Genomic DNA, 24807 nt, shown 5'->3' on the forward strand with positions numbered 1-24807 from the left:
ATGGACCCTGGGGTCACAAAGAGTTGGACACGACTGAGCGACTTTCATGCTGGGTGTTAGTTTTGGCACGTGAACTCTTAGTTGTAACATGCAAACTTTGGTTCCCTGGACCAGGGATCAAACCCTAACCCCCAGCCCAGTAAGCACCCACTCCTTGTGAGCGTGGTATGCCCCCTACAGAAAGAAGGGAGGAGGACAGACAGACAGGAGAGCAAGAGAGACGGCGTATCTGTAAGAAAAGTCAGTATATTTATGGTTTGCTTTATAAAAGTTACTATAATACAATGGTACATAGTATTGAATTCACAAAAATATGAACAAATATTTACAGCAAGACACACCCACAACGGAAACACTTCTCTTCAAAACAAGTTACATACGATGAGAGTCTATATGCACAAACATCCCTAAAACTTATGGATTCTCTTCTTGGCTGGAGGAAAGAGGGAGGGAGGGACAAGAAAAAGAAAAAGCAGAAACCCCCAACTCTTGAAAAGCAAGTTTGTTCAGTGAAAATGAAGGCATTGAAAGAAAAATGACCTGACACATTTCTGGCTATCGCAAGCCACTTCAGGGGCGGGACAGGGGTTCCTGCGGACAGGGAGGGCCCAGGCCCTTACTTGCCCTTAGGGAAGGCTGGTTGGGCAAGGTGAGGCCAGGGTGAGGGGTGAGGCAGGACCCCGGACCCTGGTTTCCTCACATCCCCCACCTCCACTTCTTTTATGGGAGGAGGGGATAGACTGAAGCCAGCCCCTTGGGGACTGCAGAAGTAACTTAAATCAGCCATCTCTACAAACTACACATTTCCTCATATGAAAAATAAATATTTCCTCAGTTGCACAATGAGGCAGAAAACCGCAAAAGGAAGAGAAGGTTGCCGCTGTACCCAGGTCCCTTTCTGTGTCTTCATGCCACCGATTTCATCGACCTTGAAACCAGTGGGCATAGTCTCAGAGAGGGGTTGGGGTGAAGAAATTAAAAAAAAAAAAGAAAAACACAACAAAACCACCAACGACAAAAAAAAAAAGAGAGAGAAAAAAATAACAATTCTTTGTACAGAATTTACATGATAACAAGCTTGACACAAGCTGAGATACCAGAGGCTCCGGGCCTGCATCCGCAGGGTGGTGCGGCCCCACCGGGAGCGCTCCCGTCTTGCTGAGGATGACTCTTGGTCACAGCAGTCACTTTCCATAAATTATTTACACGCCTGCTTTGCTTTCTGGGGTGCGGGGGACTTGTTTTGTGTGTGTGTGTGTGTGTGTGGGTTTTTTTGGAAGTACAAAGAAATAAGCAAAAAAGTCTTCCCACGTGTTTCTACAAGAAACAATGTTCCCGAGAAAAAGTCCTTTATGGCAGCCTATGTACAGAAGTCGGTTCTGAACTTCAAAAACCTATTTTTTTTTCCCTTCGTTTTGATTTTATACACGCACAAGAAAAAAAAAAAAATCCATGGAAAGGAACTTGGAAGAGAATGATGTAAAGGGTTAAAAAAAAAAAAAACTATCAGACTTAGTTGTGAGTTTTTAAATCTTTTCCAAGATTTTCCTTTCTCTGGGAGAAATACACCTTCTCACTCTGAAAATAAATATGCTCTTGGCTTCCTGGGGTGAGGGCTTGCTGGCAGGGTGAGTCAGGCTCTATGGGCTGGGGGCGAGCAGGTGAAGCTTATAAGCAAATTAAAAAAAAAATGCCACACGCATTCGGTCAGACACCCGTAGTGGCGGGACTGGGGGACCCGCCTTCCCTGGGAGGTGTATCTCTCCCCCTGGGTGAAGGTGAGAGCCGGAGAGAGTAAATACCCTACTTCCAGCACCCCTTGCCCACACTGGGGCCTCCTGGAGGCTCCCTCGTTGCTGGCATTTGAATGAGAAAGTAAACATTGAACCCAAGATTTTGGGGATGGCAGGTGTGGGGTAGCATGGAGAGCCCCAGAGGGGAAACTCCTGCCTGGGGCCAGCTTGGCTCCACCAGGGTCTGCTGGAGGGCGTGTGTGGCGGGGGGAAGGCACCCCCAGGCTGCTGGGGAAGGAACAGACTGAGGAGGGGATGGGAAAGAGGGGGGTCTTCTTCTCACTGAGTCCGCCAGCAGAGAGGGGGCCTTCCGTAGTGTTCTGAGGTCAGAGCCGCCTGGCTTGACCCCCTCCTCTGCAGCACCTGGCCTGGCGCCCAGGCCTGGAGGGCTCCAGAACGTGGGCCTGGGCCGACGCACAATCAAACGAGGCCTCTGCAGCCCCCGCTGGGGGTCCCCACTCTCTGATTCTGCTTTCACATTTCAACGGTTAAAAATGTCTTTTCTTATGAAGAGGAAGAAAAGAAAAGGAGAAGACAGAACAACATAGCAGCATTCATGGGAAGAGGCTGACGGGGCAGGACAGGATGAGAAAACACAGAGGGAAAGAGGTGGATGAAGGGGAGAAGGTGGGGGAAGACATTTACACAAGAGCTAAACCAAAGTCCCAAAAGGAGCATTTAAAAAAAAATGAAGGAGACACGGGCTGAGACAGAGAAGCCCTTTCCCACTGAGGGGCCGGAGCTGCGGTGGGACCTGGGGGGTAGTGTTGGGGGCGCCAGGCCCTGGCACGGCCACTGGGTAGAGGGACAGCACCTGAAATGGGGGTGGGGGGTGGGACCCGGCCCCAGAGAGCCGGGGTCCACGCTTGGGAGCCGGGGTGGCTGACAACCCCGGGTGCCGGCCTAGTTGAGGGTCCCCCGGCAGTTCTCAGAGCCACAGAGGCAGGGGATCTTGACGTCCTCGATGGGGAACTTGTAGTCATAGGTGATCTCCTCATTGACGTTGATGTGCTGCTTGGAATAGATGACGATCTTTTTCTGTGACTCCACCGTGATCACCTTGGCGTAGCAGTTGGGCTGTGGGTGGGATGGGAGTGGGGGAGGGTGAGCCGACCTACCTGGGCCCCCAACCAGGCCCTCGCGGACTGCATACCCTGAAACTCAACCGAACCCCACGCTCAAGGCCCGACGCCCTGGCCCCACAACCCCAGTGCCCACTGGTCACCTGCTCTCAGCCTCGGCTCCCACATCGGGCAGAGAAAGACCCCTAGCCTCTGAGGTTAAATGAGCATGATGATTGCAATAAAAACGAATTATTTCCTAGGGAAATATTCAATTTTCTTTTATACCGTAGATGACCCCAAATTTATATTTCTAGCCCAGGCCCTACTTCACAGCTCTAGAGAAGGGATCAGCAAACTCCACCCCCCAGCTGCCTGCTCTTGCAAATAAAGTTTTATTGGCACAGTTGCCCTTTTATTACATACTGCCTGTGGCTGCCTTTGTTACAATGATAGTTTAGCAGCTGTGAGATGGTCTGGGTCATAAAGCCAAAAACGTTTACTCCCTGGCCCTTTACAAAAAGGTTGGCCTGTGCTGCAGAACCCCAGATCCAACTTCCTGCTTGATATCCACCTTTGACAGCTCAAGGAGACATCTTTGGCTCAGTGAATTCAAACTGAGGGAGTGGCCATTCCACTCACCCAGTCCCCCAAGCATCCCTCCCCTGCCTCACCTCCCCTCCAGCAGGCTGGATCTGGCCTACCACACTCAGCAGGTTCCATCTACAGGGGCTCTCACTTCTGCCACCATGGGCCTGGACTCCAGTAAGTCCCCGCTGCCTGTCTCTGCTCTGAATAATTCCACTCCTGCCCCAACTGCCAGGGAAGTCTTTCCAAAAGGACAGCAAATCCTGTCACCCCCCAGTCAGTAGCCTGCCTCAGTTTTTAGAGAAAGTTTTCAGCTCTGCCTATAAGGTTGAGTGACCCAGCCACCAGCCACCCTGCCAACCTCCTTTTCTCTGCCCCTTGGAGAGGTGTTCTCCCTCCCTCCCTGCCCCAGGCTTCACTTCAATCACTCCTACACCCAGGTAATTCCCTCTCATCCCTCAGGCTTTCACAGGAGACTCTCAGCAAAGTCCCCACCGGCCCCAGGGAATGACAAGTCACCATGCTGTGAGCTGGCATGTGCTGGGAGCCCACTGTGTCTGCACAGGCCTGTGCTCAGTAACCCTCTTGGTCCTCCCAACAACCTATGAGAAGGGACTGTGATCATCCCAGTTTTATAGCTTGGGAAACTGAAGTAGCAACTTGTAACTATTGCTGGACAAGTAGTAACCTGTCCATGGTCACTCACTAAGTAGCAATGCCAAACAAGACTTGACCCACAATCAGCAGTACCTGACCTCCCATCTGAAGCTCCCTGTGCTTGTCTCCATGAGACAACCAACCTTGATATCAACATCCACTCCAACACCCCAGACTCATGCCATGTCAGCTGTTACTAGCCCTGTGTGTCTCTTTAAGTTAATTTAAGACTCAGTTTCTCAGCCACACTGGCCACATTTCTAGTGCTCAGTACCTCATGTGTACAGGAGCAGACAGCAAAGATGCAGAGTACTTCCTTCACTGTAGAAACTTCTACTGGCCAGCACTAACCTCAGAGGCATAGAAAAAACCCAGCAGGGAGAAGGAACTCTGCAATTATCAACTATATGGACCGTGTCAGGTACACCTCTGGTCTCATTAGGGCCATTTGACAGACGGGAAAACTGAAGGTCAGAGGAGAAGGGCTCCTCAGACAAGGCATCACACTGCGTCCTCCCTCCTGAGCCCCCCGTCCTCGGCCCCATGCTTGGAAAGGAGGCCATGCTGGCTCCTGTGCCAGCGGCTTCCAGGTCCTCGCGGCACGCCCCCGGGGGCGTGGCCCCGAGCCGCACACTCACGTTGCAGCTGTGGTTGATGAAACGCGCGAAGTTGCCGCACTTGGTGGCGTCGATAATGGTGTCGTGGTCCACCCGGAACATGTAGCTGCTACCGATGCCCTCGTCCTCGTAACGTTTCTCCCGCATGTCCGCGATCACCTGGCCAGGAAGAGGCCTCAGTCTGGGTGGGGCGGGGCTAGCCATGGCCTGGCTCCCACACCTGTCCTGCCCGGCAGTGTTTACCTGGCGGATGTTCTGGCCCACATACTCGATAACCATCTCGTCGGCCGCGATGGGCTCCATGGCGAACAGGCCCCAGTCGTGAATGTGACTCTTGCAGAATTTGAGCTTTTTCTTCCGGAACTAGGGGAGGGACGGAGATGCGGGTGAGAGTCATGGCCTTCGGTCCCAGGGCTACCCCGGCTGCCCCAGGTGGGGTCTGGCCTCACCTTGAGCTGGTTGAACTTGAGCAGGTCGCTGTCACAACTGCCAGTGAAGGAGGACAACAGGCGCCGCTGCTCAGATCGCCGCTCGGAGCCTGCCCGTGTGGAGGCGTGCGGCTGCGCGGGGATGCTCATGCCCTGCGAGGGTGGGGCGGCGGGTGACAGATCAGAGAGGAGTGTGGCCGTCTGGGGGACCTGGCCTCACAGACCACGGTACCTGTGTCCCGCTGTCCTTGGCGACCCTACTCTAAGCTCTGTGGCCCCAGCTTCCTTGCTCTGGGCACACCTATGCCTGTCCTGTCCTAATCACCACCTCTCCTCCACCTGGTTCCTTCCTGTCAGAATCTGAACGTGCTCAAGTTCCTCTAATCTTAAATGTAACAAAACAGCATCCACTTCACTCCTGTCATCTTTTCTCTTCTCAATTACAGATCTGAAGCATCTCTGCTTCTTGGACAGACGATGGCGATCAGGGACTTCCCTGGTGACTCAGTGGTAAAGAGTTCCCCTGCCAATGCAGGGGACACAGTTCAATCACACATGCCATGGAGCAACTAAGGCCTTGTGCCACAGCTGCTGAGCCTGAGCCAAGGACCCGCAACTACTGAGCTCATGTGCCACAACTACTGAAGCCCACACACCCTAGAGCCTGTGCTCTGCAACGAGCCACCACAGCAATAAGCCTGAGCATACAACTAGAGTGCTCACCCTGCTCACAACTACAAAAAAGCCTTCATAGCAACAAAGACCCAGCACAGTCAAACATAATAAATAAATACATGATTTTTTAAAAAGTAAAGCTGTTGAGTACTTACCTACCCTAATAACCCGTGGCTTTCATTTGAAATCACAACTCCTCCCAACACCCTTGCATCCCTTCCCTCTCTTGGCTTTCCTGGTCCTGTCCCCGCCATTAATACCTGGGAGTTTCATTCCCCTCCAGGTGCTCTCCCTGGGTCAGCTCATCCCTGCTGCGGGCTTTGGTTAACGCTTCCATCCTGATAATGCCTAAATTTAAATCCTCGAACCGGAAGTACCCCTCCCAGGCTCTATACTGTACCCATACATCTAACTGTCTACCTGACCTCACTACCTGGATGTTCCATAAACCCCAGAACTGAAGCTGTCCCAACACAACGGTCTCACTTTCCCTCTCACCTCTGTGATTGGCATCCAGTTACCCAGTGCCCCAGGCCGGACCCAGCAGCGTCATGCCATTCTGCCTCCAGTCAGCCCCCAGTCCCATCCATTAGACTTTCTAATGTTCTAATGATCCTGCTAAGTTTTTCAAAGGCATTCACTTTTCCCCACACAGACCCCCACACCCAACCTACCCAATTTATTTGCTGAATTAAAAAAAAGATGAAGCTAACTTCTGGAGATGCAATTCAACACTGTTCACATCCCTGACAAAGACCCTTCACAATCGCTTCCCTGCCCGCCGCTCACCTCGCCTCACCTCTCACACCTGAGCACCCAGGGGGATGGCACCGTGAGCCAGGCCTCTGGTTCCACAACTGCCCTGGCTGCCTGGCACCCTTTCCAGGAGGGCCCCTACCCATTGCCCAGCCTGGGAGGCTCCTGGGTGGGTGGGCACCTGATGGCCCTACCTGGGTGTCCGTGGGGGGCTCGTCGGTGCTAGCACGACTGCTGTTGAGGTATCTGAGCTTGTCCTTCTTGTCGATGGTATAGAAGCCCTCACTGCGGGCACAGCCCGTCATGTGCTCCCGGATGCCGTCGTCCCGTTTCTTCTTCTTAGCTGAAGAGAGGCTGGTGGGTGGGTGTGGGTCAAGGGCCACATGGACATTCTTGGAGAGCCCCATCTTCCCAGACCTGGCCTTACCCTCAGACCCATCTCCAGGACGCTGATGACACCCAGCTCTACCACCCACACTTAGGCCACCTCCCTAAAGCTGCCCACTGCCCAACTCCACTGTGGTTACAACTCTGTCAGGTACCTAGCTGCATGGTCCTGAGTGTGTTTCTTATCTACCTTCTGCCTCAGTTTCCCCATATGCAAAATGGGATAATTATGACACCCTCGGAATGATTACAGATGCTGAGTAGAGCTCCTGACACAGAATAAATGTTCAGTATATTAGTTTGGTACAGCAGGGATAAAGATAGCACCAACTTCACTGGGTTGTGCTAACAACTGACTATGGGGGCATTGTGATTAATAGCCCAGATTCTGGAGCCAGGTTTACCTGGGTTCAAATCTCCACTCAGTTACTTTATAGCTGCATGACTTTGGGCAGGTAACTTAACCTCTCTGAATTTCAGTTTCTTCCTATGTAAAATGGGAATAATAATAGCCCCCACCTCCCTAGGCTGTTGGAAAAATTAAATTAGCTGATGAGGGGGAGCCAGGAAGAGTGAGCCCTCTGTCAGCCCCTGCTTCTGTTATGTTGTACAATCACGTTGTTACGTTTGGCCCCAAGATCTCTTAATTCTGGTGCACAAGGCAGAGATGACTCCATACAGAGCCTGGTGTGGCACCAACACACAGACACCATCCACAAGTGGTGGTGACATGCGCCCTCGTAGGAGATGCCGCCCAGAGAGGGAGCTGTGGCCCCCGCCCCACCTGGCAGGATATAGGGATGGTAGACCCAGAGCGTGTCGTTGAGCCAGTCCATGCCGTTGTCCTGCTGCAGCAGCCGCTCGTAGGTAACACACAGGAAGCGGATGTCCTCCTCGTCAATGCCACCATTCCAGATGTCATAGAGGATGGTCATCTCCTCAAACTCTGAGCGGGGCCGGAAGAGAGGCTGCGGTGGTGAGAGCTCGGGCGAGGCTGAGACCACCAGGTCCTCATGGCGCTTCTTCAGTGGCCGGCGCCAGGACCCCCGCACCTTGGCCATGAACTCGTCGGAGATCTCGTCACGCCCACGGGGACCCGGAGGTATGGCCTCAGAAGGCCACTGGTTCTCTAGCTCCTTAAAGGGCAGCTTGGTGGGCTCAACAGGTGGTGGAGGTGGGGGTGGAGGGGGCTGGGGGGGCAAGGGTGGTGGGGGGGCTGGGATCCCCGCGTTCCGGAAGTCCAGGGTCACGGTCCGGGGATCATGGGTGCTGGGGAAGACAGGGGTCTGTGGCTGGCCTGGCAGAAGCAGGAGGTCCCTGCCCAGGGCGGCCCCTCCTGGCGGTCGGACCAAAGGCCCATCCAAGGTGAGCACAGCTGGCGGGGATCGCCGGGGCCGGCCCGGCTTCCTCTTGATGGGGGGTGGGCAAGGGGCCAGTGGAGCAGGCAGCAGAGGGGGCAGCTGGGTGGGGGCCCGCGACTGGGCCCGCAGGACAGGTACGGGCAACGCCAGGGGCAGGGGCAAGGGCAAGGGCAAAGGAAGTGGCAAGCCTGTCTCCAGGAGCACCGGGGAGGCCAGGGGGCCAGGCCGATCGTCACGCCGGCCAGCTGGGAGGGGGCAGACAGGCAGAAGTAGGGGGCCCCCAGGCTCGGGGAAGGTGGGTGTGAAGCTGAAGTCCCGGCCAGGTGTCCTTGGGAGGCCCCCGCTGCTCAAGCTGGGGGATGGGGATGGGTAGGAGAAGGGGCTACCGGGCAGCTGCGGGGAGCTCAGGGCCAGGCCGCCACTGCCCGCCGTCGGCAAGGGCTCCCCACTCGGCGTGGCCGGCACCGCCTCGGCGCTCTGGGACTTGCCCAGGCTGCCACAGAGGCTCGGAGTACGTGGGGGCTGCTCCTCATGGGGGGGAGGCTCCAGAGGGACGGATGGGAGTGGGGGGTCTGGGGTCTTGGGCTCTGGTGGTGGGCTGGGTGGCCGGGGCGGTCGAGGCGGCGGCAATGGTGGCTGCAGCGGTAAAGAAAGCAGTGCCGGGGCCTCAGGCTCCGCTTCCAGGTTGTCCTCTGCAGAGCAGCAGGCAGAAAGCAGACCTTAGTTATTGACTCAAACGGCCCCTCCTCATGCTACCCTACTGTACCCTGGACACCTCTCTGGGTATGCACTCGCACCCTCTAGATTCCTAGATATACAGCAGGATTTGAGAAATGTTGGTGGGAATCAATCAAAGATGCAGGAGACCCAGCTGGCGCCCTTGACACTGTCTTTAGAATGGTGTTCCGGTGAGCAAGGCACATACCATGGACCAAGAAAATGACCTCTGCTATTGAATAAAATTAAACAAGTCCCTTTTCTGCACGACTTGTCAGAGCCTTTAAGGTTTTCTCCTAGCGTTTCTCTCCACTGTCACCTAGTGTGTTTTCTAAATTATCAGCTGTCATCTATCACCCTGCCCTGAGCGTAAGCTCCAGGAGGGACGATACTTTTGCCCATTTTGGTCCACTGTTGTTATTATCAGTTCCTAAAACTATAAAGGAGATAAAAATAGAGGCTTTATAAATACGTTTAACAATTTGCAAAAATTTGTGGTTCTAGAGCCAAATAAAAAACTTAAACAAAATACAACGGGTTGCTCTCCTTAAGGACTATTAGAGGTACCAACTAACCACGTGTGGCTATAGTAGTTTCTGCTGCTGCTGCTGCTAGGTCGCTTCAGTCGTGTCCGACTCTGTGTGACCCCATACAGTAGTTTATGCTAACTTAATTAATCAACATTACAAATTCTGTCCCACAGCGGCACTCTCCCCCTTTCTCAAGCTCTTAACAATGCTGTGTCTAGTGGCTATGGGGCTGGACAGGGCAGAGAGAACATGCTGATTGCTGTACAAAGTTCTCTTGGACGGCACTGCCAGAGCCTTTCACGTGCTTTGTGCAGCTCCACCAAGATGATGGAGGGGGCAGTGCCCACAGCCCCTTTTAACCCACCCAGCACCCTTCTGGTGATAGGTGCCCAGGGCCCAGAAGCCTTCTCTGCCTGCCTATCACTAAAAGACCATACACATCCACACCTCTTTTGGGAGCATCTCATGGGACTAGCAGTCCAAGGACTAGACCCCAGGGAAATACAGTGAGGAATGGTGACAGCAGCAGACCTGCCTTTGGGGTCTAACAGGTACCCAGCTTCGTAGTGGCAAGTCATCTTGCTCCATCCTCCCGTATGACCTTACGGGGGAAGCACCATCCATTGATCCCGTTTTACAGATAAGGAAATTACTTGGTAACTTTAAGTGATGGCACAAAGGAGCCCTGGTTCATTCTGATGGTTAAAGACATCTTGTTTCTATTCCCACCGCCTTCCCATGGGCTGCAAGTATTACCTGGGGTAGGCTCTGGGGATGGCAGGGGCCGGGCCTCCATCTCTCCTGCAGGGGGTTCTGGAGACAGCAACCTGGCCCCTTCCTGGTTCAGGCCTGGTTCCCCGGGGGGCTCCTTGCAGCCAGCCAGCTCCTCGACACTCACAGGCAAGGGGGGCTCTTCCAGCATCGGGGTCCGCTCCTTAGGGGCCTCGTCCTCAGCCTCAATGTCCACCTCCTCTTCTGGGCCCTGTGACTCCGTTGTGGGCGCTCCTGTGACCACTTCATTCTCAAAGTCCTCGTCAGGAGCAGTGGGAGCCATGCTCTCGTCTGCAGCTGCCTCTCCTTCCTCCTCCTCCTCTTCCTCCTCCTCCCCAGCTGGCAGCTCTTCTTCATCTTCTGAGGATGATGATGAAGAGGACTCGGAGCTTGATGCGAAGTCAGATGACTCAGAACTCTCACTGGAGGACTCAGCTCCAGGCTTGGAGGTGGTGATGCTCACCGTCTCCTCTGCATGGGGGACACGGGCAAGGGCCCTGTTATTATCTGCTGTGCCCCAGCAGAGGCGCCACCAAAGGGCTCAAAACAGGAGGCGCTGGGGTGAGCCTGTCCCTCAGGTAGGTGGAGGGGTGTGTGTGGAGGGGTGTGTGTGTGTGTGGAGGGGTGTGTGTGTGTGTGGAGGGGTGTGTGTGTGTGTGTGTGTGTGTGTGTATTAACTCACCATCATCTGTTTTTTTCCAACAGAGGTGAAATCCACATAACATAAACCTAACCATCTTAGGGTAGATGACACGGTGGTATTTAGCACCTTCACAATGTGGACAACTGACATTTCTATCGTGTCCCAAAGATAGAAATTTCACAAGCTCAAGAAGCAGCCCGTTCCTTTCAGCTATCACCCCTCTATCCCCACCACTTGACCTCAGCAACCACTAGTCTACTCTTTGTCTCTACTGTTGTTCAGTCGCTCAGTCGTGTCTGCTCTTTGCGACCCCATGGACTGGAGCACACCAGGCTTCCCTGTCCTTCACAATCTCCTGGAGTTTGCTCAAACTCATGTCCATTGAGTCTGTTATGCCATCCAACCATCTCATTCTCTATCTCTGTGGACTGACCTATCCTGGACATTTCATTAAAAAGGAATTACACGGCAGGCTGTGTTTGTGTTTTAATGACTTCACACTTCATAGTCAAGAAATCCTACCCCTTCAGTACTGCTGACTGTTGTGCAGGCTCTGCTTTCTGCAGAGGGACCCTGGGCTGGGCCAGAAGCCACACTCACCTCCATCTGAGTCCCCTTCTTCCTTCTCACTCGCCTCTGACAGGGCTGTGTCCTCATCATCATTCTCAGACTCATCCCGGTCGTCGCTGTCTTCATCATCATCATCCTAGGGGAGACGGATGCTGGACAGGTGAGCCGAAGGGCTCCCTCGCCTGGCCCGGCTCCCCAGGCCTCCCCAAGCCCAAACAATACCTTATCTGACATGGATGAGGTTGAGGAGGAGGAGATCTGGCTCCTGGGGCCCTCCTCCCCCTCCTCCTCCCCCTCCCCTTCCTCTTCCTCCTCCGTGCTTTCTCGCTCCTTATCAGAGGCTGAGGACGAGGGTGAGGTGGTCGAGGAGCCCGAGGACGAGGATGCTGACGAGGAAGACGACACCGACAGCGACTCCTTCTCGTCCTCCTCCCCGCCGCTGTCCAGCTCCAGGGGCCGGGCTGGCCGCCGCCGCACGCCCATGCCCTTGGGGTCCCGCTTGGCGAGCTCACAGGGGGCGTCGGCCATGTCCCGGTCCCGCTCACGCTCAGACTCTGCAGGGAGGGAGGGCGGGCGGTCAGAGCCAGGTGGGGGCGCGTAGGGAAGGAGGAAGTCCCAGCACCCGGCAAGGCCCCACCTTCGTCCTCCTCATCCACGGAGGTGGAGGGGCGCAGCCGCTTCTGGTCACCAGACGAGGCTGTGTCTGGCGGTTCCTTCCTCTTGACCTTGAAGGAGGGCAGTCGAATGGCCCCGCGCAGCCCGATGCCCAGGCCCAGCCCCTCGTAGCTCAGGCCCTCGCCCTTGCCCCAGGACTCCAGCAGGCAAGAGGCGATGCGGTCCTTGGGCTTCGGCCTGTCCTCATCTTTGTGCTCACCCGACTTCACTGGGGTCAGCGAGGCCTGGGGTGCGAGAGAGGAGGGGAAGGTCAGTGTGGTTAGAGTACGGCCACCAACCCTGTCCCTCGAGTAGCCTGCCATCCTTTCCACAGTGACAGTCATGCCCGAACTGGGCACTTCCTTTCCTGGAACCTACCGCATTTCATGTCACTACTCAGGACACCCCCAGCGCCACACTCCGCTTCCCTGACCCTCAACTTCCTCACCTGAGAAGCTGTTACTATGGCTGCCCACACATGGCAGGGGCACTGGAGTTTTGGAGATTGGAATCCAAGAGAAACACACAGTGAGTACACACGTGTCATCGACACACTGGCTTCACAAAATAACACACACTATTCTGTTTGGGGGATCTGGGTGGTGGTGTTTCCACTAAGGTGCCTGGGGACGACAGAGGCTGCCTGGCCAGGTCTCTGCCTCTGGCCTGCCCGCCCCCCACCGAGGGGACATGCTGCCCACTCACCTTAGCCATCCGTTCCTTCTTGTCCCACCACTCATCGAAGGCCCTGAAGGCCACCACCTCCACCATCTTGCGGTTCAGGTCCCGCTTCATGATGGCCTTGAGCTCTTTGAGCACCACCAGCAGGACGCCGTCCACAGTGGCCTTATGCGGGTCCTCCTGGCGGGGCACATAGCCTGGTGGTGGCACTGATGGGTCAAACTTGGGCAGGGGTGGCCAGGGCTGCCCGCGGCCTGGGCCAGTGTTACCAAGGGAGAAGGGGCCCCGGTAGGGCGGCAGGTTGACAAACTGCAGTCCGGCGGAGGCGGCTGCAGCTGCGGCAGCCATGAAGGGGGGGTAGGGGCATGTGCCCTGGCCCGTCATCAGACGGCTCAGCATCTGCGTTTGCATCTGGAAGGACATGGGCATGCTGCCCCACTGGCCCCCCAGCACGTGGCTCATGTCCACCTGCATCACAGGAAACAGCCCTGGTGGGAAGGGCGGCAGTGGCGGCAGAATGGGTGGGGGTGGGACACCAGGCGGCGGGGCTGGCAGGGGTGGTGGGGGCACTGTCACAGCTGGATGGGCCGGGGGTGGCGGGGGCGGTGGTGGTGGCAGAGGTGGGGGCATGGGGAAGCCGGGCTGGGGTGGGGGTGGGGGTGGGGGCGGGGGCAGTGGTGGGAAGCCAGGGGGCGGGGGCAGTGGCAAGGTTGGGGCCAGCACGGAGGGAGCTGCCACGGCCCCGGCCCCTGGGGTCACCACCATGGGCTTGGGGCAGTCAGCGCTGGTGATGGGGGCCGAGGGCATCTCGTCGTCTGAGATCTCCATGTCCTCCCCTGAGGACTGCTGCCCCTGCAGGGAGAGCAAGGGGAGAGAAGTGAGGGGGAGCCTGGGAAGCCAGGCTCCCAGATTCCCCTTCCCAACACCAGAAGGTCAGAGAAGCAGCCTTCTGCAAGACTAGTGAGCAACATGGCTTCCGCAGTCCTGATCCTCATCCCTTCCCATCCCAGCCGTGTGGCCTTGAGCAAGTCATTTAACCTCTTTAAGCCTCAGTCTTCCCATCTGTATCTTGGGCATCATAGTACTTGCCTCATGGGGTTATCATGCAGCTTCATGCATTCGTTCATTCAACAAACATTTGCTCAGCACCTGCTGTATACCAGGTATTGTCCCAGGTGCTGAGGACACGGTGATGAACAAGACAGACAAACTTGCTCTCTTGGAGCTGAACTTCTAGAGGGATAAGGCAAAGGCTGACTAGGATGAATGTGAAATATATAGTCCTTTGCAAAGAAAACGAAAGCAGAGAAGGGGGCAGTGAGACATGAAGAAGGAAAAAGATTCTGTTTCAATTTGAAAGATTGTTTCAACTTGTATTCAGAGAAGATAATACTAATAGTTAATAACACTTCTATAGCCCTTCCCTGCTGGAGGAGGAAATGGCAACCTGCTCCAATATTCTTGCTGGGAGAATCCCATGGACAGAGGAGTATGGTGGGCTACAGTCTATGGGGCTGTAAAAAGTCAAACATGACTGAAACAACTTATCACAGCACGTAGCCTGTCCTATTGGCAGGCACCTTTCTAAGCATTTTATGTATGTTCATTCAGCTAACCTTCAGAAAACCTGCAACGTAGGTGTTTATCACATTTTACTGATGAGAAAATTGAACACTGAGAGCTTAACTTGCCCAAGGCTACATGGCCACTGAGAAGGAGCCTGGATTCCAACCAGGAAGTGGCTCACCAGCCTTTATTCCCAGTTGGCCTGCAGTCTTCACTGTGGCAGAGAGGGCCTGGCAGAGGTGACAGAAGCAAGGGAAGGAGAAGCTTTAGCAGGAGTCAGGGTGCATGAAAAGGAGATAAGTCTGTATGTTTTCCTTAATTATTCCGTTCACATAGTTTTTGTACAGGCTGTGGTTGGGTTGAGTGTTGTGAGCACAATGTCTCATGTTTCTTATCTGTACCATCATCTCATGAGGAAGGGCTCTATTCCAATCTTTTGACAGGTGAGAAAACACCCTCAGAGAGACACACGTAAATCACTGGCCCAAGAGGCGCTGGTCAGAAACAGCTGAGATTGGAGCCCAGGGTGCCTGCTGAGTGAGGGGTCGGGGCTGCCGTGGGAATCCAGGACAGCGGTACCAGGTCAATGGGGGAGCCAAGTGTGACTTGGCTGTGAAATAGCGAGGTCCTCTTTACATTCACACTTGGAGCTTTGGGGAGCTGGGTGCACAGGCCTGGAACTGGAGCAGGCCATGGTGTCCACAGGGTAGAGGTGGAGCAAGAAGGCAGAACAGGGGCTGGGAGAGGAGGAATGGACTGCCCCCAGGCTCCTGTGTCAGGACCAGAGGCGAAAAGGTAGCTCAGGTGCCATCTGGGGAGACAGAGCCTTTGTAGGTTGCCAGAGACAGGGAGTGCATTTGAAGGTTAAAGAGGTGGGGGGTCTACGCAGGCTAGAAGGTCAAAGGTCAGACCTACAGGCAAGGGAGGGAGAAAAGGGATATGGAGGGACTGGGAGAAAAGGAAAACGAAATCTCCGGCAGCAGAAGGACGCTCGGGCTGTTACTCTGTCCCCTCTACAGACACACACACTCTCGCTGCCTCTCAGGGTCCCACATTCGTGCTGAGAGGGAGGCACTGGCAGGCTTGCAGCCTGATACTCAGGGACAGCGCCAGATCAGTCCTGGACAGCGCCCTGCGAGACAGGCGCAGCACGCAGAGGGTTAACCCCAGCCCCACTGCCAGCCAATCACAAGGAGACCGGGGTCCACGCACCAGCTCGAGGCCCTGCCCCTCCCTCCGCCCCTCCCACGTCCGGGGGGCGAGAACCTGTGGGAACTAGCCGCTGAGCCTTGGGCATCAGTTTGAGCTGTTCCTGGAGTTTCTCGTGCAGCACCTCACTTAAGCCGAGACGGCGTGAGGCGGATACTCTGACTATCCCACCATTTCACAGATGATGAAACTGAGACTCAGAGAGGGAAAGTGACTTCCCTAAGGTCACATAACCAGTAAGTGACAGAGGTGGGACTCGAGGCTCAAGGCTTAAGGCCTGGAACCAGAACTTCTAACCACCAGCTTCTGTGAAGATAGGGAGTGCCCCCTCGCGCTGCTCTCCCGCCTGGTCAGCCTAGGCTGGGATTCCTTTAGGTTTGGTTCGGCGGGGCCCGGGAGCCATTCTCCCGACTGCCGGCAGGGGGCTCCCGAGGGCCACCTTGGAGGTTGTCCGTACTCCCGGGGCTTCCCGGACCACAGCTTTCTGGGCCTCAGTCTCTCCTTTCCTCCAGTGACCCGGCGAGAGAGCCCGTTCTCTCCAGCTACTCTAGGCTTCCTAGCCCTGAATCAGCAAGTGAGCATGGTAAACAAACATCCCCTAACCTCGGGAAGAAAGGAGGATGGCAGAGCCAGTAGCGCCCCCACCTCTGAACACCTGTCAACTCTCCCTGCCTGAACTCCTTAGCGCCAGAAACCACTTGCCAGATCAGCCTAGAGGCCCCCAGGGGCCCTGGCCACCTGCAGTCCCCTCCCAGGCAAGCCAAGGTCCTCTCTGTTCCTCCCTGAGGCAGCCAAATCGGCCTAATCAAAGGACCTGGGAAGGAGGGAGGGCCCCTCCTCCCGCCACCCACAGGGGCACAGAGCTCCCTCTAAGCTCCTGGCTGCTCATGCCTTTCAGGATCACAAGTTCCAAAGCAGGTCTCCAGGAGGGCCAGGGCAGGTGCCTGGACCAGGAGAGGGTAGGAACAGAGCCAAGGAAGATGACTTAATCCTCCCCACAAGAGAATGTGGCAGGCAGCATCCCTCATGCTAACCCTGAGGATGGAGCTTGGGCAGAGAGACCCCAAATGAAGCTCTGTGGGTAGGCAGAGGGTGGGTGGGTGGGGGTTCAGCTTTGCTTGCTTCTGGCTGTGGCCCTCCTGCTGAAACTCTTGGAGTCAGAGGAGAGGGAGAAGGTAAATTTCAATGCCCTCCTTGCCCCACATGGTTTCCAGGGGCACCAGGTACTAGGAGACAGAGCTCCAGAGTTCCCACCTGACCCAGCTCAGCAGAACACTCTGGTTACTCCCTTTCCCCGTAACTGTCTGAGTGTCAGGACTAGTCTTGACCAGGCCCTTAGCTACCCAACAGAGGAAGGGACCCAAAACCATCACTTGTCCACACTCTCTGGGATCTCAGACTTCAACCAAAGAAGCTCAATTCAGACTTTATCCCCCAGAAAAGTCTCAACTTCCCATAACCTAACATGGAGAGCAACAGATCTAGGTCAAGTTTCCCTTTTCGCCAAAGCTGCTAGGGAGCTCAGAGGCAAACCAACTGCTCAGTCAAGGCCCCTGATGCTTTCTGCACGTTCTTTTTATTTTTGACCTGTTATTTTGGCTCTCCTGGCCCTGTTGCTTGTGTGTTGTAGTTATATCCTCAGGGAGGAAAGAGGGTGCCACAAGACAGACAAAACCAAGCCCAGACAGACAGACAAACATTATGTGGTACCTCATCCATCTTCTCTGAGGTTGGGGTCCTGTCTCCAGCCAGGTCCAAGGCCGCCTCACTTGTCTGGCCCAGAAGACCAGTAGGGTCTGGGGGACCCGGCTCGGGTGGGGGCCGAGGCCCCAGGCCCAGATCAAGCTCACCATCCTCATCTGAGTCAGGCAGTGGCGTGGGGCTGATATCTTCCAGGCCAGTGCTGGAGGGGCGCGAAGAGGGTGGTGTAGGGCCTCGAAAGCCTGGCTGAGAGTTAGTGCCAAAGGGGGCCAGTGGGGAGAGCTGGGAGGAGGAGGAGGAGATGGGGCTGCCCTCCATCTGCAGCTCTGTGTCTGAGTCCTGCTCCCGAAGGAAGGGCAGCTTGGTGCGCTGCTCCTTCAGCAGCATCTCGATCCGAGAGTCCAAGCTGTCATGGGGCTTCTCTGGCCCTGCGGGCGACGACTCCAGCGTAGGCGTGCCGGGACTGTCACAAGGCTCAGGACTCCAGCCGAAGGTTGGCCGACCACCCAGCTCTATACTGTTGGCCTCAGGGGGCGGGGGTCCCGGCGGTGTGCCAGGCTTCTCCTTTGTCAGGGGCTCGGCGGGTGGCAGGGGTGGGGGCGCAGGTGCTCTTCGGAACTCGCCACTGTCACGGGCCCCAAAGGGGGCTGTGGTGGTGGGCTCCTCAGGGGGCGGGGGAAAAGGGGGCACAGGAGTCTGATACGGAGAGAAAGCTGACTTGAAGGCGACTCCGGGCGCAGGGGTTGCTTGGGTGGGCGGAGGAGTGTGGGCAAACGTGGCAGAATCCTGTGGTTGGGCCTTGAATGGGGGCCCACTGCTGCCCCCACTGCCGCCAACTGCCCCGAATGGGAGGTCCACCGCACCCCGGAAGGCAGCTGTGGCCCCTGCCACTGCAGTGACAGCAGACGAGTTGTGGACATAATGGTGCTCGTGGCGGCGGTTGTAGGCATCTGTGAACTTGCTCTCGTGGCGCCGAGCCTTGAAGGTCGTTGTGGGATCCTGGCTGAAGAGGTAGGAGGGCGTGGGCTGGCGGCTGGAATAGCTCGAGTCCTGCGAGAAGGGGGTGCCCAGGCGTGGCGTGAGTGGCGTGCCCTGGCCGTATGAGTTGGGTGTGTCCAAGCGGCAGCTGGAATAAGCTGTGTCCTGGGAGAAGGGTGTCCCACCACTATTGGGGGTGACAGAGGACGAGCTGGAGCCACAGCCTGCAGACAGGCCACCATCTTTGAGGCGCTTCAGGGCATCTGACAGCTGGAAAGAGAGAAAGAGGGAGAAAGGTCTGAGATCGCTGGGGGGGAAATCATGCACTAGAATGGGACTGTTTTCCCCTCTCACTCCATCTTCCGGGGAGCTCGGAGCCAAACTGGTCACTCAGCATGGTGAACGGAGAGGGGAGGGGAGATTAAAGAAGAATAGCTGGATGGGCCTCACCTTCTCTAATCTTGGGGTAGCCAATTATCCTCAGAGAACCTTGAGGGTTTTTCCTAATCCCTGAAGCAGGGTAAAGATAAGACCCTGATGTCTTGGTTTACACTGGGATTTCCTTCCTGCCTCAGGCCGTCAGAAATCAAAGACCTTCCAGGCAGAGGTAGCCGAGGCCAACGATGGAAGTGAGGGGTGGCTACCTTGTTCCCCCAGCCTCTCGATATTTTAGGCTTTAAATAGTGTAACATGGTAAAGTGCCTGATAGACATCCCAGCGGATCAGCAAGTAAGCAAAGACTCTTCACTTGGTAAAAGCTACTCCTGAGAGTGGTCCACTTGCGAGAGGGTGGTCCAGGTGGGTGTTCTGGGGGGCAGTGGTTGGGGAAGGAGGGAAGAGTCATTCTTGCTCTGGAAGGAGAGCCCTGAACCAGGCTTTCGTTGGCGGGGGTGGGGGCGTGGAACGGAGGGGTCGATGGGACACCAGACAACAGGATCCTGAACACAGCAGTGTTTCAGGATCAGCGTGGAAAGCACATGGGCTCTGATCAGTGGTAATCCCAGCGTGTGCAGGGAAAGGGTGAGGGGCCAAGCCAGAGGGTGCTTCAGCAGACAGGGCTTTCAGGACCCTCCCCTGCACCCCACTGAAAGCTGTGGTGGGCACAGCCAGGCTTCTTTCCCTCCTGGGTCGTGGTGTCCCATGCTGGAGCTGGTGAAGTGGGGTGGGGGGTGCACACTGGGAAACTGGTGATGGGGTGGGGTCACACACCCACCTGCAGGGTCTCATTCACGATTGGAGAGACAGCGTCCAGCTCACCCACTGGCAGGGTTTGGGGTGTGTATCGGCCCGTGACCAACAGTTCGTAGAACCGCATGCGGGTTTCCCCTGTAGAAAAGGCAAGGGAGGGAAGCCTCAGTGAGGCTCCAGGATGGGGCAGCCCCCACAGGTGGGCATCCTTGTGGGTCCCCTTGTACCTGGGACCCCACACCTTGGGAAGCTGAGTGACCCTGACCAAGTTCCCACTTCTCTCTTTGTACCTCATTCGGGAGGTACAATCTGTTCAATGAAGCGGCTAAACTGTATGATTCTCTCATCCTGAGATTCAAGAATTTAATGTCTCATGACACCGGGACTCCCCCAAATATAGACATGCCACCCCCACCACAAAGCCCCTTCCTGTCACCTGTGCCATGCCAGCCATTACCACAGTCAGGTAATCCCCGTTCTTCTGCCTTCCCATCTACCAGCCAGAGCCCAGTAGCAAGTGAAAAGGAGACCCAGTGACACAGAAGTGACAGTTTGTTGTGAACCCTCTTGGGTGACTGACAGAGTTTGTAAAAGCACTCTAGGACTGACAGCCTCCTCCCAGTCCCCAGTCCCCCTGTTGGATAACCCTCCACCCTAGCTCCTCCCCATTCCCAGCCCCCCACCAGTAGAGAAAGGCCTCTGACAGACCAGGGGGCCAGATTATCGATATTTATAGAGCCCTCTGAGGCAGCTGCTTACATATGCAAAGGAGACACATTCCTTGAGCTACTCTTTACCGGTCTCTTTCTTGAAATACAAACTTAGTGGCAGTCTCTAAGGGCCTTTTTTTTTTTTTTTTTACAACTTTGGTGAGGGCTGACTGTTCCTTAAGATAAGCCTGCCACCACCCAAGGGGTCTCCCTTGACAGAGACAAAAGGAGGGGAGGTGAAGGGGGCTTTGGCCTGTGCCCTGAGGAGGCTCAGGCCTGGGACAGGTTTGGCAAAAGTTTATAGGGTAACTGTGCCCAACCAGGAGCAGCGTCCCTCCACACCCCCCAGCAAAGACTAAGAAACTCAGTTGACATGTATTAAAGGCAAAAAAGAAGATTTAGATTTTCAGGTCTTAGGTTTGGTATACCCCAGTTGCCCCTAAACCCCATGCTCACAGAACCCCTGGAAGTTACCCACCTAAACCCTCCCAGGCAGGGTCCCCGGGGAACCCCCCCACAGCGGGGGAAGGTGGGAAAGACCCCAACAATGTCTGCCCAGTCACCTCTGGTTGGACCTTAGAGCACCTGACACTTTCTTCTATATTCTATAGGAACTCTAAGCGGCCACAGACAAACTTTAGGGGATGCCATGGAGGTCCGGAAGCCCCCCAGTCAGCACGGAGGAGAAGCCTCCCAGGACCCTGAGGGTGGGAGGTATGGCTTCCAGAGCCCAGCTCTCCCAGCAGCCGCTCAGAGGCTCAGAGCGAGCGCAGAGTGGGATTCTGCTGCCTGGGAGGTGATGCTGTCTCTTTAAGAGAGAGGAGGGAAGACACAGTGTCAACCCTTGAACACCCAGAGCAGCCCGCCCAGCTCTATCGGGAACATTATCAATGAAACCACACTCCGGGCCCAGATTGGTTCCCACTTCCAGGGGGAGGGGGCGGCAAGAGGAGGAGGGGCACTCCCTAACCCCTTAGGAGGACTTTTTTAGTGGAGAGACCTACTCTTCGCACATTTAAAAGCGGCTTCGTGGCTCTTTTCTCAGCGCCCCCCCCCGCCCCTAATAAACAAACCCTGTCTCCTCTCCTAACACAGACAGCAACACTGGGGACTGCCTAAACCCAGGCCACCAGGGCTCCGAGAGGGGCCCACGGGGGTGTCAGCAGTGGGGAAGCCTCCAGGTGGTCCCTAGGGGTGCAGTGGCCAAGGACCGGCACATTTGGTAAATTACAGTTCCGTCTCCTAGCAACAGACAACACATTTAGCTCCACGTGACTCTACCCTCAAGAGGGGGGCAAAAGAAAATAAGGTTGTAGGGGGGTACCCAAGGAAAACTGAGGGGCTCCCCAACACTGCAAGACGGGCCCTGGGAGAGAAGGGGGTCACACTGACAGGTCTTGGGGCTCCTCGGCGGTGGCTGTCCTGAGCGGGCCTCCACTCACCTTTGGTGTCCAGCTCCACGTGGATGATATTACCCATGACCGAAGTGCTATGCAAGTGCTGAACGGCCTCCTTGGCTCCCCTGACCGTGGCAAAGACCACTTTGGCAATGCCCAAGTGCTTCTTGGTCTTGGGGTTGTACAAAATCTCCACCTCCTCCACCTCCCCATACTTCTTGCACATGTCCCTTAGGAAGTTTTCACGGATGTTATCATTCAGCTTGGCAAATGTCACCTGCTTCGGAGGCACCGGGCCCACATAGAACTCATCGATCTGGCAGGGGACGAGGGGGAAGGGAGTTTGGAGAACATTGAAACCGAAGGGAAAGCAGAACATTTCCCACTCGCCCGCTCTTTGAAAACAATGAAGGGTAAAAAATTAAAAAAAAAAAAAAATTGGGGGGGAGGGGGAAAGCACGCGGGCGGGCCCGGGAAGCGGAGGATTAAATCGTTTGGAACGTGGAAGTTCTCTGGGTTCGAAAGGAAAGGGGAAAAAGAAACAGTTTCTCTTTCCCCACCCCCCCCAACTCTGACCTCTTCTTCCTGCTGCCAGGGCAGGGACGACCCCTCGGGCTAGGAAGCTGTCCCCCTAAAACCACAAAGCCGGGAAGGGGGGCGGGTCCCAGGGCCGAGTTCCTGGGCAGGCAGGAGCCAGGTGGGTACTCGGAGCCCCCAGCTGGGCGGGCAGGACACTGTATCAGCTCCTTGATTACAGTTTCACCGAGTGTTATTCTGTTTACTGTAGCCGAGAGGGGACACCCCCTCTCTGTGCAACCTCCCCCTCCCCGCCAAAACTTCCCCAGCCCCCGGACGGCGGGAACTCAGAATCCGGCTGGGCTAGGTCAGGACTGGCGTTATTTTCGAACTCGGGGAGGGGGGGCGGGGGGAGGGGCGCGGGATACGGGGGAGGGGGTCCTACCTTGAATTTGGGAACCGACAGCTCCAGCTCCTTGTTTTTTGTCCAGATGCCGACCACCCGGGGATCTTCGACAATTTCCACCGGGCGGTTGCTGGACATCTGTGGATAGGAAAGAGAGGCGGAGTGGGTGGGCTGGTCCCACTCCCCAGGGTCAGGGACAGGAACCCCCCCTTCTCCAGGCACTTGTCAAACTCCAGGACTAGGGACCTGGCTGACAGTTGGCCGGGTGGTCAGGAAGGGGGGGGTCCCCGGGCCGCTCGGACCACTCAGCCCCCAATCTCTTCGGCACGGCTCGGGGGGGGGGGGGGGCCGACAGGGAGGCGCGCCGGCTACTCACCGCAAGGCTGAAATGCTGCCCATCGTAGCGGTACAGTTTATGATGCCCCTTTTTCAAAGCCGGGTCAATCATCAACTTGTAACTTCTCCAATGGTGGTTCCTCCTCTCGCCCGAAGGGCCGGGCTGCGGCGGGGGCTGCTGGTGGTGGTGGTGGGGGGGGTGACTGTTCTCCATGCCGTTAACCCAACCTGAAAACGAGCAAGTTGTTGTCGTCTCCGCCGCGGCGGCGGCGGCGGCCGCTTCTACACACACGCTAAAGAATCAAATCGTCCAGCCCCCCACCCCCTCCCACCTTACCAGCGCGCCCCAAAAGGAGCTGGCTCCCCCCCAAAATAAGAATGGAGCGAGAGAATAACCCTTCCGGAGAATTAGGCGCCCGCCCGCTCGGCCACCGTCTCGGAGCGGCTGCGAGGGGCTCCCGGGGGCCCCTGGTGCGGACTGGCGGGGCCCGGGGCACCCGGAGGACGCGGGCTCCGGCCCATGGTGCCCGCCCGGCCGCCCGGCCGCCCGGCGTGGCGCTAGCTCGCTCGCTCGCTCGGCCCGGCTCGGGCGCGGGGCTCCCGGCAGGCCTGGCGCCGCCCGCCCGCTCGCTCGGTGGGCCGGAGCGGGGGCCGGGGCTGGGGGCTCGGGACGCCCGGCTGCCGGCCGCGGCCTCTCCCTCCCCGAGCCGCGCTTACATCCCCGCCGGGCGCCGGCCTCCCTGCGCCGCCAGCCAGTACATGGTGTCCCCCGCGGGAGCCGAGGCCGGAGCGGCCGGACGGGGGGCCGGGAGGGGGGAGCGCCGCCGCCGCCGCGGCTGCCGGGCCCGGAGCTGCTGCCGCCGCCGCCGCTGCTGCTGCTGCTGCTGCTGCTGCCCGGGAGGCGGCTGGCGGCGGAGGCTCGGCTCCCAGTAGCCGCACATCCCACAATACACCGCTAAGGAGCCCGACCCGAGCGCTCACCCTCCTCCTCTTCCTCCTCCTCCTCCTCTTCCTCCTCCCCTCTCCTTCCTCGCCGCTTCCCCAGGCACTCTCCCGGCGGCGGCAGCTGCGCCGCCAAAGCCCCGGGCCCCAGCGGCCCCCCACCCCTCACTCGCGCGCTCCCACACTGCCTCCCCCCTCCCCGGGGGAAGGCCTTTTAATTTATTTATTCTGCTGGGACTTAGATGGGGGGCTTGGCGGCGGGGGAGGGGGGTGGTCTCCCCGGGCTCTACCTCCCGCGGCTGGGGCTACCCTCCGAGCCGCGGCCGCCGCGGCTTGCGCCTCAGGCCTCCAAAACTGTTTCCAAACTGCCAAGACCCGAGGTGGGCGCGTGGGGACCCAAGGGAAAGGGCTGGTTTTGGGGTGTATGATTGTGTGTTTGGACGCCCGGAGCCGTGAGGGGCGGCAAGGCGGCCCCCAGACGAGTTGCAATCGAGGTATCTCGGCTATGGCTTCTTCTTCTGCCCCGCGACCCCCTCCCCCCGGAGCTGAGCTGAGGAGGGGAAACCAGGATTTTAACCAAATTAGCATTTACATTCCTGGGAGGAAGCAGCCCGGGCCTGGACCTGAGTGATAGAAGCTTCTTTCTGTTTTTATTTTTGGAGAGGAGTGCCCTTGTAATTGTCGTGAACACATGCTTCTCCCTCCGCACCCCTCCCCCCCCCCTTTCCTCCAGCCACCGGCGGAGGAACGATTCCCCCTTTTTTGCATTTATCTTTCCTTCCCCTTTCTTTATTAAAGGTCCGGGAGTGGCGGCGGCCAATCAGCGCGCGGCTTCCATTTTGTGAGTTCAACTCCGAGGCTCTCGGGCTTCGCGAGGACGCGTTTGCAGCCCCCTCTGCCTCTCCTGTCTGGCGACCGAGGAGAGGGAGCCGCCTCGCTGGGGCTTCGTGGTAGTGTATTTCATATTGG

The 24807-nt window shown here is 56.8% G+C and overlaps 1 protein-coding gene across 2 annotated transcripts; it reads right to left on the reverse strand.

Annotated features, from left to right (window-relative positions):
- Window positions 1-226: 226 nt before the first annotated feature.
- Window positions 227-24804, reverse strand: SETD1B (SET domain containing 1B, histone lysine methyltransferase). Of its 2 annotated transcripts, none has more exons than XM_061384741.1 (17): window positions 23614-24804; window positions 22937-23124; window positions 22600-22698; window positions 21684-21954; window positions 19557-19669; window positions 17375-18613; window positions 12914-13741; window positions 12192-12453; window positions 11777-12108; window positions 11585-11690; window positions 10327-10812; window positions 7759-9015; window positions 6770-6936; window positions 5166-5297; window positions 4960-5079; window positions 4738-4875; window positions 227-2870 (listed from the first exon to the last, which is right to left on the reverse strand). In XM_061384741.1, the coding sequence occupies exons 2-17, from the start codon at window positions 23108-23110 to the stop codon at window positions 2697-2699; spliced, it is 5898 nt and encodes a 1965-aa protein (XP_061240725.1). In that variant the 5' UTR covers window positions 23111-23124; window positions 23614-24804; the 3' UTR covers window positions 227-2696. The 2 variants fall into 2 exon arrangements, with proteins under 2 accessions (XP_061240725.1, XP_061240726.1); XM_061384742.1 differs by lacking the exon at window positions 23614-24804 and adding an exon at window positions 23234-23573.
- Window positions 24805-24807: the final 3 nt, after the last annotated feature.

The sequence above is a fragment of the Bos javanicus genome, chromosome 17 (genome assembly GCF_032452875.1).
Source record: "Bos javanicus breed banteng chromosome 17, ARS-OSU_banteng_1.0, whole genome shotgun sequence".
Lineage (NCBI taxonomy): Eukaryota > Metazoa > Chordata > Mammalia > Artiodactyla > Bovidae > Bos > Bos javanicus.